The 20,294-nt window shown below is 39.6% G+C and overlaps 1 protein-coding gene across 1 annotated transcript in view; it reads left to right on the top strand.

Moving 5' to 3' along the window:
• Nucleotides 1-20,294, top strand: part of LOC118826180 (exocyst complex component 6B-like) — a gene marked incomplete at its 3' end in the record, with an annotated part of 44,116 nt that overhangs the window by 7,223 nt on the left and 16,599 nt on the right. Inside the window, 5 exon segments of the mRNA XM_036597071.1 lie at nucleotides 12,093-12,258; nucleotides 13,507-13,554; nucleotides 13,713-13,803; nucleotides 14,037-14,082; nucleotides 16,957-17,161. Coding sequence (XP_036452964.1) covers nucleotides 12,093-12,258; nucleotides 13,507-13,554; nucleotides 13,713-13,803; nucleotides 14,037-14,082; nucleotides 16,957-17,161 — 556 coding nt within the window.

Genomic DNA, 20,294 nt, shown 5'->3' with positions numbered 1-20,294 from the left:
AAATATCAACATAGCAATTATATTGTCACTTTATAATAATAAGCCTTGTAATACACTGAAAACATGGTGAATCTGGCCTGTGTTATTTCGACCAAAATGATTTGGATCACATGAAGGCCCTGATTCCACCAAATACCTAAAGATGATGTGTGATTGGTCAGGATGCTTACAGAACATAATATAAACTTTAAGTGATTGTTTAGAGTCTTTCATGCTTATGGACGATTTCTGTGATATCAGCAATCTGTAGGCTTACACAAGAGGCCTGGCATGCAGTTGGTGTTTAAATTCATCCCAAAGGTGTTGGATGGGGTTGAGGTCAGGGCTCTGTCCAAAACAATCAAGTTCTTCCACACTAAAATCAGCAAACCAGTTCTATATGGAACTCGTTTTATGCACTGGTGCATTTTAATGCTGTAACAGGAAAGAGTCTTTTGTTGCCACAAAGTTGGAAGCACACAATTCTCTAGAATGTGATTGTATGCTGTAGCATTGGAACTAAGGGTTACAGTCCAAAATAAGCCCCGGCAGTTGCACACAGTGGTCTTGGACTTGGGTGCGACTGCTTGTACATGGAAACCCAATCCATGAAGAACCCCGACTAACAGTTCTTGTGTGGACATTTGATGAACTGTCTTGTTGGAAAGGTGGCATCCTATTAATAGATAATGTTCTCCTCAAGCATTGACATGAACTGGTAACACAACCTCTCATTAGTTTGTAAAGTCTGTTGGATCTGTAATAAAGAATGGAACTCTACAGAGCCCTGTTTCACCTATCACCTCCTTAGGCCTCCCTTTCCTTACTGCTTCCAGTCCGGGCACCTGCGACCTTCAAACAGTGCTGCTACCAGACACAATTAACCTGTAAACAATACAGTCTCTGATGAAGGAAGTCTCTTATAGCTCTCAATACCCTGCCAAGCCCACGATTGTGGATGAGGAACTGAGACAGGGGTCAGTAGGAACATTGTGTCACCAAGACTTAAGCTGGAAAATTTTCATCAGGTGATCAAACCAGACAGTGCTATAATATGTGTTTTGGTCAAAAGCTAGCAGTACAGTTGTCTCAACAGGCATACGCGCACATCATTATGAATACGGATGGTGAATGCAGTAGTTTTTGTCCGAATATCATGCATGAGAATTAACCATAGTTTGAGTGTGTTAACCTGGGTTAATAGCAGGTTGTTAACCACCACCATGAAACAGGTTAACTGCAGTTGCATTTCATGTTTTTTGTGAGGCTAAAACTTAGTGAGGTACCTTGTCAAAACTGATTGTTTCGTGAGGCGGGCCCCTGGGTTCATGTCTCTAAACAGGGCTGCATGATAGGTACAGAATTCTTCACAGCGGTTCTATTGTCATATTGTGTTGTTATATTGTAATTGATATTTTAAATTGATATCTAGATTAATTACAGACTCAAAAGAAAACAGGCACGATGGTTTAGTGTAAATAGATAAATAAAAAGTACTAAAAATAAAAAGAAAACAAATACTCCCACCCTCAACGTCATGGTTTAATTGATTCCTGTGGTTATTTTCCACATGTTTACCTGAATAAGAGGACTCTATTACTAGTACAGGCCTAGTGTATGCTTTGCTTATGGCTGTATAGTATAGTAGGCTCACATGTAGAAGAACCAGATAGAAGGACAAGCTCCCCACACGTTCCACAAACAGCAGCTAGGCCCACACCCATCTGACTCATACACCATGCCTGACGTACACACACGAGATTTTTTAATGGCTATGCTGTAATGCTTTGGACTAATTTCGCAATGGTTAAACTTTTCCTCTTCATCTTCTGTCCTGACTTCAGCTAACAGTAAACTGGATTTGCAAAATTTTCAGTGGTTTTTTTTCCTTTTCTCTCATCGATGGCTGTAGTGGTTTATCAAATGAGGACAGTGATAGACTTAATAACTTCCTTTAGCCCAGTGTTTTGTTTTGGGCAAGTTTCAATATAATAATAGCATGATGTGAGTGATGCACAAAAAGTCTGGAGCCAGCAACTTCTGACTTGTGTTTGCTAAATTGCCTTGGATCCAAAAGCTGTTTGAGCAGTATATTTAATCCCCTAACAAAGCTCTTTCCCCCTCTTGTTAGTTGTTTTGAAATGCTTCGGCTGGCTTTGCGCTGATCTGCCAAAACTCTAATTGACTTCACTGTGAGCAGCAATTTGTTGTCCAAAGACTAAGTGGACTTAGTGCCTGAAATAAAAAGGCTCTAATCTCTGCATAAAGCACGCATTTTGGACTTTGAGTGCTTTGCTTTTTGCTTTTCAAATTACACAACACACTTGGGCACACACAGGAATTGATCTGGCTAACTTTGTGTTGAGGTTGTGATGAGGTTTTTAATTTTTATTTTTAGCTGTTTTAGTTTTGGCTGTTTTGAAGTAACCAGTCTGCTCCTACTTCTGTGGTCCCTCTTACCCCTTGTGGAATTCTCTCATCCCCCATCAAGAGCTGTTCCCAGGCCCTAAAAGAGGATTCTCTCTCTGTTTTGCTCTCTGACCCTCATCCTTTCTCAAGCATATCTGCCAGCACTCCCCCCACCTATGTTGCTTGAACAGTGTTAAGCTATGCCTGGTACCAGTTGAATACTATTTATTTTACTGTCCTTATCTGCTCTTTTATAACAGGCATTACAGATTCTTGTTCATTGGTTCAGTAGTAGCTGTAGCTTACTTGCGGTAAAGGTTTAAATGAAAACGATTGTGTTTTTTCATAATTGACCAATAAAGCCAGTTCTTTAATACTAAAGACTAACTGAGTAGCATGTTTTCTTCCTGGAAAGGTGGTTTCTGTCTTGTAATATGTTGACAATTAATTTTATCAGTACTTAACAGCATTATTTTTTACATGTGTAAGAATAAATTCAGAAACCTTCCTGTTCCACAAGAGCAGAAGGCAGAAAACTGCTCAAAGCCAAATGGACATGAGCGAATATGAGTAGAAGGCTCTTTCTTTCATAAGCCTTACTCTTTGTTGTTTTAAAGGACTGTAGCTCTGAAGGGGTATTAGCCTGTCTGCAGTTGAAATATGGCAGAACTGGGCACCCTGTCCACTGATGATAAATTTAAAATCATTATCAGGGTCAGCATCTAAAAATTCTGATTGTTTTGGGAAAAAGTCAAGTATTGGGTTTAGTGCATTACTTGCTTACCGCTGAGGTCAGGTCCTTTTCAGAGACGCAGCCTTCAAACCTATATTTCCACTTTCAAAAATTCCATTTTTCTCTGAAGAGCTTCGTATGAGGGGTGGAAGTAACACAAATGAACTGCTGAAAATAGGGTTGTCACAATGCCAGAATTTTGACTGATACCAATGCCAAGTGTAGTATCTTAACACCCAATTTTTATTGGATTGAACACAGAAAAGTGTTCAGATAGTCACAGCTTCACAGAATACAAAGTTGTGTTAGCCTCATATTTTATTTTTTGCAAAGTTCTGTTTAAAAGAGAAACTTGGTTTTAAATAAAGAATTGAAAGTGTTAAGTCTTGAAAAAGTATTGAATTGTTTAGCTTGTTGTATTTAAAAAGTTGAACTTCTGATACCTCATACAATGCTTAGATAAAAATGAATCTGCTTAAAAATCCATGTGAGGCTCCCCAGTGGCACATCCGTCTAAGCGTTGGCCTTACGTTCAGGAGATTGTGAGATGCTAAAGCCATCTGCACTGGGTGTCCAAGAAAGCACAATTGGCCTCGCTCTCTCTGGGTGGGTAGGATGGATTATTTTCATTTCGAACAAGCAGGCACACATCTGATTCTGCTTGTCTATTCAATTGCCCATCTATTCAATTGCCCAACTGATCATATGAGCTCCTGCTTTGTTGGCATGAACACCTGTAGCCACACCAGCCCTTTATTGGTAAGATTGGATACCCCAGTATTACTTGTCTGTTAAGACAGTGCTGATTTGTTAAACCAAGAGCCATGGTTTATCATAAATCACCTAGATAGTCTGTTGTGTGAAGAAGAAATAAATTATATGGTTGACCACTGCTGTAAATGGGCAGAACTTTCAGATTTTTAGTGTTGAGAGGTGGAAGTATCAAGTGGCTTAAATAAATAAGTGTATATAAATGAAGAAAGAAAATAGCTTGAGTTAGAAGGATGAGAGAAACAAGCACATTTGATAATAAAGCACTTTAGTTTTCAATTCTTGCAATTTCCCTCAGATTTCCCTTTCAAATGTGTTTTTGTCACCTCCATTTTCACAGTTTGTTTTTTTGTTACTTCCACCTCTCATAGTTTCAGGCCAACAGCTTTATATCAGGTCTTGCTCTCTTGCTGTTACTTGAACTGAGTGAGCTGAAGGCTCTGCCAGCTCTAGCCTGACTGACTGACTACTGCGACTTTGATCATATTTCACTGTTTGGTGAGTGCCGCGTGCTAAGGCAATTTCCTCTTTTAGACCTTCTACTGTTACCTGAAAGCTTTGGATGACTGCAGCTTGTTCATGCCTCATAGAAAGAATTGGAACTGGAACTGGTGATAGCACAAGTGTCTGTGCCACTTTGGGAGTTTTTGCAAAATGTTTAGTGTATGAGTGATATTATACATCATCATTATGCATCACTGTTGACTAATCTCTTGCTTGTGTATGGTTTCACATTCACGAACACCTTCTAAATTTAGGCCCTCTGTGCTATTTCTGTCACATTCTATTTTTTTTTTGTTTTCTTTATTCGCTACAAGATTCCTATACACTGGTCCCAAAGGAAGTTACATCAGCATTGACCGCTCTAGTAGCTCAAAGGTGGTGAGAATGTAGGAAGTAGATGAATAGGAATGTTGTGTAACAGGTCTCCAAACACCCATGTGCACACACTGTCACAGGTCAGAGATATGATGTGTAATAGGGGTGCGGGAAAAACTCGATTCTTAGATGCATCGCGATGCGGACGTGAACGATTCTGTATCGATTCACAAGTGTCAAAAATCGATTTTCTGAATATTTAATTTATAACATAATGTTGACGGAACGCAAAAGGCGGAACTGGAAGTGCGGAAGTGCAGCGCCCGGACAGTCTGTGGCGGCACATAACAAAAACACAACTGGATGAGCGAGAAATCCGACCGGCTCCCTCTGCATTAAAGCCAGGTTAGATCAGGAGTCACAACCCAAGAGACATTTTGCCTTTCAACAAAGTCAAACCACCTTAGGAGCCACTACATTTAATGTCCAGTATGTGTTAATGTCCTAGTATGGGCTAAAATTATAAACGAGAGCGCAGATTTACTTTGCTCTACTTTAAGCTTTAGCTTTAGCCGCTTTCCTCCCATCTCCGGCAGAAAACTTTTCTTCAAAACTAGAAGAGTTTCTTGTAAAATGTCTCAGCGTCCGGCTGTTTTACGAGGCTGAAGTCGCTTCTCATTCGCCAGCTTCTCGTTCTAATTTTCACCTTAAATTCTGCCTTTGGCGCCGAATGTAAATGCTGCACCATTTAAGGTGGAACGGGAAAATACGAAAGAGAAGCGAGTTCATTTTCGCAACTTTTTTTAAACTCTCGTAGCAGATTTTTTTTCGTTCGCTACTGGCGAGGCCAGACCTCGGTGCTCTGTGACCTGCTGTCTGCTCACTGTTCTCGGTCGTTGAGAATCAGGGCTTTCGTGCTATGCTGCACACTTTGGAGCCGAGATTCAGCGTCCAGTCTCAAATACGCCCCCGCCCCCTCTACAACGAGGCCAAAACCGAAGTTATAAGATCACTACGTGCTGCGTGGACACCCATTACCACTGGATCTTATTTCAGGGCAACAGCGCATTTTATCGCAGATGAGTGGCAGCAGCGTCTCTGAATGAGAGCCTTCTAGTTCACTTACCACATCACTTCCATTTGATTTATTAATAAAAGATATTTTAGATATTTAAAGCAAAGTATTTGTAATGATCCGTAATGCATTTACATTATGGATCATTACAAATATTTTGCTTTAAAACTACCAAGTCCTCAGGCAGTAGGAAGATAGAAATCCTGTATAGAGAAAAAAGATGCATCGATAATCGGTTTATAATCGCATCGCAGCTCTCTGAATCGTAATCGAATCGAATCGTGAGGTGCCTAAAGATTCCCACCACTAATGTGTACTAACAGAACAACACTTATAATGCCTATAAGACCTGGCTATTGCATATGGTGGCTTTTAGCAGTAAAGCACCAACACTGCTTTTCCCCACCGATGCCGTTACAGATACCTGATCCTTGAGTATCGGCCGATACTGATAATAACTCTGTCTAACCTAAAACGTGTATAAGCCCTGATATTTATAGTTCCTCTTTTTAGGTTATTATTGTAATACTATTACTATTGTAACTTTGCTTCTTGGGGGTGTTTGCCTAACTGAGTAATAATTTTTAAATAGAACAAACACACAGACATGAGTAGATCAGCAACTCTGCACCACTGCAGTCAGATTTCTCTTGTGGATTTATTTATTTATTTTTTTTTATATGTGAAAGTAGGGCTGGGCGATAAAACGATAACAGTAAGTATCGCTATATAACTTTTCCTCGATAGAGCGATAAGACAGGTTCGATAAATTTCCGATATAATACACCGTTCTCACACTTCCACGTTTTAGCGAAAGCCCTGGTGGCGTTTTCTACTGCAAGGAAAGTGACACTACTCTGTTGTCGCCAGGAGAGGGCGCACTTCCGAGTTTTTCGACTTGATTAGAGAGGGAGGAGGCCACGAGTAATGGGTCGCCAAATATACTTTAGCAACATCTGAAACGTGGAGTTATATGTTCCCTGTTTGAGTGGAGCGATTGCGATCTGTTCTCCTGTGACCGAGTGTGAGTGACAAGATAAGTGACGTAACTGTACTGTCCTACGGTGAACTCACCTCTTTCCGTGCATCCTAACAACTTTAGCGGTGTTAAATCACGTCTACAGCGCCAAACCGTCATATTTTAGTATTAGTGCATTCTCGAGCAACGAAAGTGAAAGAAAGAAGTGGGTTCATGTAAATTACAGCTCTGATTTAAATGAAAGTAAACTGAGGAAGCTGTGAGGCATTGGAGAGCGGGAGAGCGCCATCTTTCCAGGCTAGCTTTTTTTAGCCGCTGGCTAATTGAAGCAGCGCTCCGGCACAACATGGTGAATTGATGATACGGTAGATCAAACAAGACACAAAATCAACGCTTTCAGTTTAAACATACCTAAAAGGAGGACTCTGTTTGACTGGTGCGAGAGATTCACACTGCAGATAATGGTTTTACACAGCAAATGTCAGATATTTTGCGGTTCAGCCCTTAAACTACTACGATAGCATAGAGAAGTCCAGCTGTTGCTAGCTGGTGTCTGAATACTGTGATATGCTCTGACATGGATGTGGTAGGAGTGACAGCAGTGACCTACCGAATCAAGTTGACGTTGTTGAGAAACTAAAGAGTTTAGCACTGTTGTTGGCCACTTGTTTAGTATTTGTAAATGGATAGCTGAGCGCTCGTCACCAGACAGCTAAAAATAAGCTGTTTTCTTTCTTAAATAATGACTATTACAAAAATTGCAGCTGTGCTTTTCCAGCTGATAAAAACAGCTCAGAAACTTTCTCCCACTGTCCCAAGACAGATTAGTGAAATGTTCCACTGTTTGCCGAGTGTTTGTCATGATCGGACCATAAGTGATGGTTTAAAACCACAATTAACCACCCAGGAGCAAAATCAGGCTTCAAACGTGAAAGAAATAATGATTTGACATTTATCGCGATATGTATCAATATCGAACGATATGGGTTTTGTTTATCGTGATAACGTTTTTGGCCATATCGCCCAGCTCTATGTGAAAGTCATACAATGAATTGTTTCTTACATTTTGTCTTTAGCCTCCAATGTTTTAGTTCTTACTTATGTTTTTTTTCCCTAATGTGTCATACTTGCCTGCTGAGCCTGCACTCCTAGACTATTCTAAGCATCAGTGCTTAGCTTGTAGCTGTAACTTGTATTAATTCAAGCATTTGTGTGCAGACTGTGTGGTTATCACTTGCCTTGTAGTTTTTGTTTTGTTACTGTAATATATTGCCTGTTCAGCTGTCTTCTGTCAAGCTGCAATTGATAATTATCTATCACACACTTTATTTGGAAAATAAAGCATTAGTTAACATTGTATTGCTGTTTTCTATGTCTGTCACTTCTGTCACCCTTCATATACTTAGTGTTGTGCTGTCTTTGCCCCTAGACACAAAGAGGTTAGTGCAACATGAAGTGGTTCAAGTGTAATATGTCTGTCTACTCTCTGCTTTATTATACATGTTAGGCAAGTTTCAAATTTTCAAATATTTTTGTCTTTATGATTTTGAGGAAGGTTAGGAAAGTTTCAAGGGCAGGAATAATGGCTAATTTAATTGACCAAGGCCTGATTTTTGTGAACTTGGATGGAATCAAGGAATTGAGACATAAAAGTATAGTGGAATTTGCGTATTTGGGGATTCATGTTTGTTGTTGTTTTAGCAAATGCTGTTCTTTTCAGAAGTCCTGTTGTTTTACTGTCTACATCAGTGCACACTGTGTTCAGCTCCTGCCTGTCAGAGAATAAGCTAGTTGACTGCGGGAATGGATAAAGTGTTGACTCTTTGAATGAGTGTCACTGAGGCAAAACGCCACGAGTGCTATTTCTTTCCCCTTTAGTCTGGCTGAAGTATCTTTCTTGAAGTATCTAGTTATCGTACTGCAATGGCAGCAGCATTAAATATACACTGCGTGTATTTACTTACTCAGGTGTGACATAAGTCGCACACTCCTGAAATAAAACTGAACCAGAGTTCCCACTGGTGTGGGTTCAAACCACTTTCCACTTTTTTTTTTAATAAAGCACACAAACTATTTGAGTGCTAATATCACTTATAATTTGCTCATGTTGGTGTGAATTATAAATGATAAATTTGTATATGAATTTTGTTTATGACCCAAACTTGCTTTTTGTTTTTTCATTTCTTTGTGTTCTTGTAGTTTAGTTTACTTGTCTTCTTAAAGTAAAAATAAATAAAAATCTAAACAAACAAGTTTTCCAAAGCCCTATGACTATTTTTGACTATTTAAATACACCCTTAGTGTTTATCTTATCCCTTTTCTCTTCTTGAGAAAAGGGATAAGATAGTAATCCCTTTTTTCCCTTTTCATTTGCTTCATGTTCTTTTCAGTTTTTCTTTCCCTGCCTTTTTATTGGCGACTTGGAGGGCTTTTAGACTGCGGCTTTGCTCAAGGCGAAGATCGAGTTTCAGTTGTGAAAAGTGCTCCGTTTTCCAAAATGCCCTCAGCTCTGAGATTTAGGCAAGGGTGGATAATCAAAACCAGAGACAGTTTGGCTTTGGGGCTGCAAATATTGGCATTAGCAGGATGGCCTAGGTTATGTCTGCGTATGATGCTCACAGTTTATCAAATTTGGGACAAGAATAATTATGTTTGTGTGCAAGTGTTAGCAGAAGATTCTGAAATGCAGTATCCCATGCTTACGTCATGCTTGTGGTGTTCCTATTGATTTGTCAGAGGACATCTGAGTGGCTCCAGTAACCATTTGCTATTGAATAGACACGCTCAGCTGTGGTGCACAGCTGTGGCTGCTAGTGCAGCCCATACTCTGCATGAATAGAAATGAGATTCTTCTTGGGTTTTGAAATTCTGTGCCTGTCTTTGCAATTACTTATTTGTATTCTTTATATTGCTTGACAAAACTAGGGTTTTGTTGCTGTGTATTACAGTTACAAAGCAAAATCTTTCAGATGAGAGTACATCATTTTGGCACAAGTGGCGCACCATATGAATGCCTCTTCACAAATCAGCCATGGATGAACGCTGAGATTGGTTAGTCTACTCACATCTCTGTAGCAATGCTGGTGAGAAGACACAGTGCTTATTTTCTGACTTGGAATACTACATTGAGTGAGATGCCTTCACATTTTCAACATGATGCAGAGGCCAACGATGTGATAATGATTAGCCTAATTTGTTGTAAGAACCTTTTAGTTCAACCTAGGAGCTTTAAGTCCCAGCAGTCAAGAAATGCTGCCTGGTAATTTACTCTCTTAGTTTTGTAACTTGTGACCTGCAGACCTGTCCTTAAAGACATTTCTCAGATCAGTCAGCCCTCATCTCAATGTGAAGGCCTACTGAGTAGACCAACTGAGAGAATTATTGGTAGTATGATACAATCCAGCTGAATAGAAAGGGACGACACAGGCCTTGCTGCTTCCTGTGTAGCTAAACTGTCCAGATAAGGAGCCCTGGTTTGTCTGGTTATTCCTGCAGTAATCTTTGTATTTGAGACAACCCACAATTTATGGAGCTATTTTGGACTGTGTGTGTTTGTGGAGGAAACCCTAAGTTACGTCAAGAGTGAGCTGCTCCGAGAGGGGCATTTCCTTATTAACAGGAAGGGTGTGCTCAGGTGCAGTAGAGCATGATTAGGGTGTCTTTTTCAGTAAGATTTACTCATGTCTTTTTCATGTTATGAGTAGGGTTGCACAGTTGGGACTGGCTAAAATCAGAAGACTTTTGGCTCAAAACACAAAATCAGCAATCAGCCAATGAATTGTTCTTATTTTTTGGCAGATCAATGTTGCAGTTGTATGCAGCAGGTAAGTGCTCTCATGCTGTATATGGTCTGAGCATCTCTAGTTATGTCGGTGCACGCTGTAGAGCTGTTGTGTGTGTATATATCCTTTGTTAATCGTTACCTCAGTATTGATATTTGCAGTACTAATATCACAGAAGGCTGTAATATACTAGCAAGTCCTCTACCAAATCTCATACATTGGCTGTGTGCTAGGAATGTCCCAAACAATCACAGGTGTTCCAGATAATGTATTAAGGGTGCAACAGTGCATTGTGACCTTGTTAAATTAGAATGCAAATATTTGATGATGTGGTGGTGCATAGTGAAGAATGAACATGCTATTTATTTATCTGTCTATGCAGCTGCATTGTTTGAACACCAGTTTGCAAACACTGACTCCAGCACTCCTCCTGCCTCCCATCTGTAGTGTTGTTAGTATGCTATGCAACAATATGATTATAGTTATCATTTTTCTTCATTCAAATTTCATTCGAAAGTATAATGAGAATATTAAATCGTGAACTCAGTTTCATCGCATTATAATATTGTGACTAATATGCAGCCCTAGTTCACACATTCACAGTGAATGTGCTGTGAATGTCGCTGACAGAGCTGCATTTTTCCAGTTTCTAGAGTCCTGAAGGTCCACTGTGGCACTTTTTTCTGTAAGACAGTACTGTCCTGGGCTGAGACTGTGCTAATATCTCTTCATTCCTCTGGGTATTTGTTTCGTGTTTGTGTGTTAGTACCAGTTTTCAGAATAAAGCTGAGATCACAGGAACTGAAACCATGCTTGTGAGCAGAATCTTGGATTTTTTCTGCTGCTGTGTCTTTTTTTAAAATGTCCTCCTTGCAACTTTCACATCACCTTGCATCAGATCCACTGGGTAGCCAGCTCTGTTCTAATTTAGTATCACTGGCTGAATTTTAGTGGAATTGACATATTAACAGGTTACAGATGAGTCTTCTGTCTTGAGCTGAGTAAGGCTCTTTCATGGCTTTTAAACTGTATTGATGGGTTGTTTCTCATGCAGGCCTGCCATCTGGTGGTAGAGATCTGTAAGTACATGCGTCTGGACAGGGGTTCATATATCAACCTATTAAGTTTCAAAATATACCAGTTTACAGAGGACTTGTATCATCTGTCACGTGTCAAGCTCCAGTCCTGGCAGGCCAAAACACTGCAGACTTCAGCATGCTACCTCATTAAACACACCTGATTCGCTCATTAGCTAATTAGCATGGCCTTCATGAACTGAATCAGAGCATTAGATGAGGGTAAACGTTAATTTCCGCAGCACTTTGGCCCGGAAGGTCCCCAGTTTGATATCCCTGAATGGTTCAGGTGTGCTCTTTAAAAAGTCTTCAAGAAATGAACATGTCTTTGTACTAGGGCAGGAAAAATACTGCACTTAGATTAGAGTACCACTCCCCTGCATTGAACCACTGACCTGCAAGTTACAGTTTTGTATCTTGAAAAATCAATGAAGAGGTTTGAGTTTTATTTTTATTTTTTTCCTCATAGATCAGTCTACGATGGGCAAGAGCATGGACTTTTTATGGAGAAGCTGGAGGGGAGGATTCGCAACCATGACCGTGAGATCGAGAAAATGTGCAACCATCACTTCCAGGGCTTTGTGGACTCCATTACAGAGCTGCTCAAAGTTCGTGGAGAGGCCCAAAAACTCAAAGTAAGCAGAGGAAGGTAGAGAGGAGTATAAAACTTGAGCCAAGAGGAGATATGGTACAAGGTTTAAAAGGGGAAAAGGAAATGAGCAATATATACGGATTTATGCAGTAGGGCTACAACTATTGGACACTTGCATTTTCGCATAGTCTTTTTAAATATTTTATTCCCAACGTGGTCCTTAGGGCCCCCAGATGGACCATGTTTTTGCTCCAGCCTAACTGACCTCACATAAGGATGAAGGAAAAATGTGGACCTTCTGAGGAGCCCTGAGGACCAGTTTGGGACACATTGTTCCATAAGAAAATGTAAAGCTAAGATATGTTTCATATTAATAGTGAAATAAAAAAAAAACAACTTTAATTGGGTTTTTAGTAATTAATGAATTAATTAAAATTTAAATACTGCAAGATAACGGAAAAACATTACTGATAAACACGTCATAGCAAGGAGCCTTTTTTGAAAAAAAAACTGCTGGAAAACTGCTTTACCTGAGCATGTATTAAACTCAGCTGTATTACTCCTGTCATCTGGTGCAGTTTTAGTAAGTTTCCTTTTGTTCTGAACGATCAGAACGCTGTCATTTATTCTCTGAAATAAATGCAGTTGAGAGCATGCTAGCTAGCAGTCCAGAGCATTTGGACTGAACCGGGCAATTAAAACCAACATTATTGCACAAAGATGAAGTTAGCTTCTTATTTACCAGGTTTATTTTTATAATTTTTTGTTAAATTTTAAGCTGGAACAAAAAAATGAATAAGAAGCTAGCAAATAGGAAAGCCAACTTGGACTCTTCATCAACATCACCTCAAATTAGAGCTCTAATACAGGCAGTTAATTAATTGGGTCTCAACAGCCCTTCTGTTACTACCATGATATCACCATGGTTTTGACAGTAAAGGACCCGTTGACTAACATAATGTGTGGGCTCTGTGCTTTCATAAGAACCAGTGAAAACCCTGGTTATTCGAATTACGTTTTAATTTTTCACTAATTATCAAATGTATTAAATTTTGGCAAATATTTATCTAATATGCAGTGGGGCTGACTATTAAAAAATTGAGAAAGGGGTAAAACGTTCTTGTTACAGACCTTTCTTGTTATAGGGGAAAACTTTCATGTTATAGACCTGATGCATTTTCATGGTTGCTAAGAGGATATTTCAGAGAAATGAAGTTGGATATAAGATGAAAGTTGAGACTGAACTTGAAGATGAAACTTTTGCAGTTGATCATTTGTTTATTTGTTTCAGGGTCAGGTGACTGAGACCAATCAGAAGCTGCAAAGTGATGGCAAGGAGGTATAAATCACCTGTCATTAAAAAGATGACCTGGACAGTTAGACATAAAACTCTTAGCTCTAATTACTGCATTTTACGTGATGGATAAAGCAAGATAGGTATGATATCCCACTTTAAATGTATATGTCTAACTAAAAGCATAATTTGTACACTTACAGCTGCTGACAACCATGGATGAGTTGAGGCAGTGTCGTTTGCAGCAGAGGAACATCGCAACCACCATTGACAAGCTCACACACTGCCTGCCAGGTGTGGCCCCAACAGCTTTGTAGTGCCCACTTCCTTTGTCCTGTATTCAGTGTTTATGTGTGTGTTCTGTGTCATTTAGGACCCATGACACTGGTCATTCTAATACTAACACGCTTTGAGAACATTTAACAGTCCAATAAACCAAAAACATATGGAGCTTGAAAATATGGAAGTTAAAAACTACTCTAATGTTCTTCTGTAGCTCATAACACTCACTTTGTTTTATTTTTCAGTGCTGGAAATGTACAGCAGACTACAGGAACAGATGAGGACCAAAAGGTAAGAACTCACGTTAAAATGTTCTGATAACACTCGACTTCATTCCTGTTGCATAACTATGCCATAAACTTGTCATGTCTTATGCTGTCGTGAGTTATCATGACAGATAATGCCCGGTGACATGTTTGACATGTTTATGTCAGTGACATGTAGGTTCAGTTAAAGTGTTGCCTACAATTTGTATCTCTGTAGATATATCCAAGTAAGTTTACCTGTTCATGAGCAGTAGGTGGCAGCAGAGACTTAAGCATATGCTAAATTTGCTTCAATACCAAAACAGATTTTTTTAAAAACTTATAAATAACTTTCACACAATGTAATATTTTAAAAGAGCAAATATAGAATATTTTCTTTCACTGATTCCTTTTGTAAGCTGTAGAAAATCTTCTGTGACCCACAAGAACATACAACTAAGCTGATTGTTGTTTTTTGTTTGTGTTTTTTTTTTGTTTTTGTTTTTGTTTTTGTTTTTGGGTCTGACTCACCTAATGAAAGAGCTAATTTTGTTTGGCCGCTAGCAAGTGTTGGATGTTGGGCTATAGAACGGAAAGTTGCGAATGGAGGTCTGGCTCAGTTTGATAGGTTTAAATACATACTTGCCATGTTTAATCTCCAAGGGACAGTGTACATTGTTTGGCTTCAAAACTTTATTTGAAAAGATCTCTGAGCATGCAGCACAGAGCAGTAGTTGCTGTTTTCAGTTTCCTCACATAGCATATTTTCTTCTTTTGGTTTATGCTTGGTTTTCTCAGTCTGAGATACAATGGCCGTTTCAGTTGTAGATGTCCAAGCCTTGGAATCTTTCCTTTCAAAAGACCGTGATTTTAACCATTTATTCATGGTGGATAAATTCCATACATTCAAAAAGTGAGATGTTTAACATTAACTAAACAGAAACACAACTAGCTAGTATTTTGGCAGGACAATCCTTGAGCTCATCCTAAATATGATGATGATGATGATGATTTGTTTGTAAATAATTCTAACAGTATTTCTCATATTTAAAAAAATTACATTTGGTTAAATGTATATTTTGTAATATTTTCTGGTTTAAAAAAAAACAAAAACAAAACTTCGACTCAGTTTCCCTCTAGCAGTACCACCGTGGTCCACTGGGAAGCTGCAGCCTGCAGATTGAAAATCACTGCTTTAGACTATGGGTGACTAACTGGGTTCTTTCCAGTCCACAGCTCTGTGGAGTTTAGCCTTCTGCTTCATCAACACACTTGACTCTGCTGATCACCTAATTAGCGAGACCTTCTGGAGTTGAAGTTCTGAATGTTAGTACAGGAAAATCGCTGCAGAGCTATGGCCTGGACAAAAAAAAAAGTTTGACACGCCTGCTTAGACAATTTAACAGTTTAAATATTTGGCTAAGCACAGATGGACTTGACTGAAGATGGACATTCCAAATTAAAGACATACATAGTAAATAAAATAATAATTTGTCGTGGAATAATAATGATTGTGGTTTCCGACTCATTTCTAATGTAATTCCAACTCTAAAGTTCTAAACTTAGTGTTTTTATTATTTATATTTGTTTTAGAAACATTCTCAGCACTTAAGTGTAAACCTCTAGATCATGAAAAACATACATATGGTTAGGGGTGTGGCCTACCCAGTCTGGTATTAGAGTATCACTGAAAAATGGCATGATTCTGATAGAGTACTTGTAAAGGTCGGTTTCTCTGCTGAGTGCTGCATGCTTTTTTTTTCAGCCCCATCCATAGCATTTCAGCTTGACGTAGATCAGTGACACAGTCAACATGACCAGCTAAAGACCCTGTTGCTCCACTCAGACTAAGGAGAGAATCAGAGCCAGCGACAGAATGAAAGAGCTGGAGAGAGAGGCTTGATGCCTTGAGCAGACAAGAGATGACCAGTGAAAAGAGGCATGCTGTTGAGCAGTCCTGTCAGATTACGAATGCACCAAAGGAGAAAGATGTTAAGGCTAAAACTTTCAGGCTCTCAGATACAAATGGAGGCAATGGGACTGAAGTAGATTTATTTTCACTTCTCTCTTTGTTTTTTTTTATCCAGTTGGTTGGCCTGATGCAGAGGCCTTTTGAGACATGCAAGTGGAATGCACGGTCAGCATGTGGCACGTTATAGCCCCGTTTAAATAATAAGAGTACCATCAGCTATCAATTGCTTTTAGTCTGTAAGTAGAAGAGTATGACAGTTGGGATTTGTGTGTTTTTCATGAACAGATTTGGTAATCATTTATAGTTTGTTGTTGTGTTAACGGCTTTGCTCTTTCGCTCGGCCTCGTCCTCCTTTTGACCCGAGGATGAGCAACTTGACGACAATAAATCTTACGTCCGTTTTTATTTTATTTATCTTTTCTCTCCATGTTTCCCTGCCTCCCTCTGTTGCTTGGTTTTGCCATTAGCCCCGAGGTAGTGGAGAGGTCGGCCAGGAGCGGCTCTCTCTAGAGCGTGAAGTATTGTGTAATTCAGAACGGCCGCATGTGCATCTGTGTGCGTTCCTAAATCCTCAGTGAGTCCGCTTTTGATTAATGCATGCACCCCGATTTAGTGTCATTTGTTAGAATTATTTGAGCATAAAATTATTGTGCAGGTTTTAAATGAACTGTGAACTGTAGTGCTCAAAAAATTCTCAAATAGGGAGAGTGTGGATCTGTGCTGGCAGTGGGCTTTACCTTAGTGTTCAGTGTTGGTCAGTGTGCACAGCAACGCTTGACACTTAATCATTTCTGCAATTGCTTCAACCTTTGTAGAGAGAGAAAGAACACCCATGGCTAATGGCTACGTAGGACCTATAACTTGACAGTTGACACTTTGCTTAAAGCTTTTTGTAGAAGAGCCATGATGTTTATATTGGACCTTTTATTTGTGTGTTTGTGTGTTTAGATACTACCCGGCTTTGTGCACGTTGGAGCAGTTGGAGCACACCTGCCTGCCGAAAGCAGGGGGCTACCGGTTCTGTGCCATCATGGCAGAGAACATCCCGGTCCTCCGCACACACATCAGAGATGTGTCCATGTCTGACCTGAAAGACTTCTTGGAGAGCATACGCAAACACTCAGACAAGATCGGAGAGACGGCCATGAAACAGGTGTGTGTGTTTGGAAAGCTTGTGGATTGTGGAGAGGGACTGTCAGTGTCTCTAATCTGTTTTTGATCAGAAGGAATTTAAGATGAGATTTTGATTATTGTAGTAAATGTAACCAACAGTCAGAAAAAATGATTAGAATGGGTGGAAACTCCAAACCTGTCACTCCATGTAATGACCTCAAGAGTAATATAATAGCTCACTCATGTCTGGAAGATAACTAGTTTAGAATTCACTGTACTTAGCTTTGCTTGTAGATAAAGTTTTGTCTCTGGAAGGCTGCTGTTTAAAGAAAGCGTAACTGGCTCATTTCTACAAAATTAATTTACCTGGCATGTTAAAGAAATATAGTGAAAATGCAGGAATGAAAGGACGACCCCTGGTTGAGGTCACTGTAGGAAAGGCAGCTGGGCTACTGTTTTGGTTTATGTAATTCATTATTTTTGTTTTTTTGCGTTTCTTTTCCGCTCCTTATCTCTGACCATCTATTCTAACCCCTTGGCAACAGAACTGCCAACCTGTTGTGAATTAAAGATTGTTCGGGTGGCGCTTACTCATGCCAGAGGACAGTTGCACTGTGCCCACTGTGTGTCTGTACAAGGACCTTACTTTAAGGACAAAACAGAGTTAAGGAAAAGGCAGAGGAAACACATATGAGAGAAATTGAGTGGACTTTTCAGTGGAATGCAGAAAAAGTCCTGCTTTGTTTTACTGGTTATTAGTCCAAGATGAGGAACATGGAGGAATTTCAAATGCCAAAAAGACACCAAGTCCCCAAGCTTCTTAGAAATATATCTCTCTGTCTTCTCTCTCCCTGTTTCTCTCTCTCTCTCTCTCTCTCTCTCTCTCTCTCTCTTTTTCTCTCTCTCTCTCCCTCTCTCTCTCTCTCCCCTTTTCAGGGTTTCCTCCATTTTCATCCTCTGTTCACTCCTCTTTCTTTTCTTTTTTCCTTTTTTCTGTCCTAATTACTACCAGTTCTGCTCATTATGGAGCTGTTGCCGCTCCTAATAAACAAACCGTGTGACACAGCAGAGGCCAAGACAATGTTGCAGGAGGGTTCATATGCTCTTGTCAGTAGGAGAGCCAAGACTGTGTGCATGTATATTTTTGTAGTAAGAGAGTGTGTTCTAGACTAGTGGATGCTCATATTCTTGTTGCACCGTTGTTTAATAAAAAAATCAGATTTTCCTCCTCAACCAAATGTAGTCGATCAGCCCAGACATGTTTGGTGTCTAAAGATTGCATCTTTAGTTTTGCGCTGGACCTACAAGGGTAATGTCACTAACAAGTAATGGATGATTATACAGAGCCAGCACAATTACCGTTGTCACACACTTGCCTCAAATTGCAGTTTTTTTTACATAATATATAATAGAATTGCTTATGTGACTGACACTGAGTGTGTTTACCTGCATTTAATAAGTCGATCATAATCGAATTTCTGCAGTTATCCTATTATTCAAGTGGTCATATAAATAGCATACTTCGATTTCTTAGATTGGAGCAAGGTCTAGAAATCTGATAAAGAGAGCTGGATTTTAGCTCAGTAATCGTATTTCTCAGCGCATGTACACTCTTACTAAGATTTTTTTCAGATTTCTTAGTCTGTGCACGTGCGAAAACAGAATGCCGTGCCGGAAATAAGCAAACCACTTTTGGAACGACGCTAAAACAGACTACATGCATGACGAAATGAAAGATTTAGGAGGTTTTTCATCTTCTAGATGTTGTATGTTCATATTTTCAGAAAATCAAAATCTGATTTTCTGCAGTTATCAGAGTATTATTGCATGTAAACACAAGTCCCCAGAATAGCCTGAATCTCTCTTTGTCTGTACTTCTGTTGTACTGTACTTATTGTACTGTACTTATAGGTAATAGTATGTTATAGAGGGTTAAGGCTGATTTGTACTTCTGCGACGATGCATGTAAAGAAGGAGTAGTTGGACATGCACATGTCCAAAATCCCAACCATGCGTCTTGTGAATTTGCAGAGCTGTGTGTCAAGATAACACTGATTGGCTTTTGGGTAGCGCTGGGGGCCAGACCAAGAGCCAAACGATACTGGAGCCAAACCAGAACTAGCAGAGCAAACAAGTGCGACTTTACAAACAGTTATTCGACCCATCTTCAGTGTATTACAAAAAAAAGTGAAGGGAGTCTTGAAGGGAGAGAGAGAGAGAAACTGTGAGACTTTCCTCTTTGTTTTCTGTACGTTCAGGTTTGGACACTGCCCCTTGGCAGACGCGTTCACGTCATGTGCAGATATGTTGGCGGGGACCTACGTGACTGTCTACGCGCTGTGCCCACGCGTTTTTGCAGATACTCATGTGCAGAAGTATAAATCAGCCTTTTGAAACTACATAAGCAAGTCTTGTTTGAAATTACGTAGTAATTTAAAGCTTTTTAGGGCAAATGTGTGATGATTTACACACACAGTTTGCACAGAGCTTGCTTTTCAGTACGTAGGTGTCCACTATGTTTTAACTATATAGCTTTGTAGCTTCAGTGCAGAACTAAAGAAGCAATCTTTGGACACCAAACATGTTTTGGCTGATCAACTACATTTGGGGAAATGGGTAAAATAAAAAAATAAAAAGATTTATTTTGTCTAGGGCTGCAACAGATGGTTGATAATGTTCTACGAATTCTATAATTAATATATTTGAAAATGCCAAAAAAAAAGTTTGAATTACTGACACATTTGTGAGCCAGTTCCCTTCTGTGGAGAAACAGATGTTTCTTTATCAAACCAAATACTAGGTTAGCTTGTCACCCGTTGCTTACAGTTGCCAGCTATGCACAGTGGACTCCTTGGAGATTGCAATTGGGCGCAGCTTGTGAGACTTTTGCAATTTGTGGGGACAACTTCAGGTGCATTCAAAATAACTTTTCTCCTGCTTTGGATTCTTAGGCAGCATGTGGTCAGTTGCATTTATTAGCAAGAATAAATGTGTGTGCGAGCGAGCTAGCTAGCTGTCCAGAGTTGTAGGAAAATTATTCAGGCTGCACCGATGTGGATAAAGCAGATGTGGATGAATTTAGGGCATGTTCTTACAGCTTAACCTTGATTCCCTGTCACTGACAAGTTGGCCAAAATTTTTAAAACTTTTTTAAGCTGGTCCTTAAAAAGACT

This window comes from Colossoma macropomum, unplaced genomic scaffold (assembly GCF_904425465.1).
Source record: "Colossoma macropomum unplaced genomic scaffold, Colossoma_macropomum, whole genome shotgun sequence".
NCBI lineage: Eukaryota > Metazoa > Chordata > Actinopteri > Characiformes > Serrasalmidae > Colossoma > Colossoma macropomum.
This window is presented reverse-complemented; position numbering and strand designations above follow the sequence as displayed.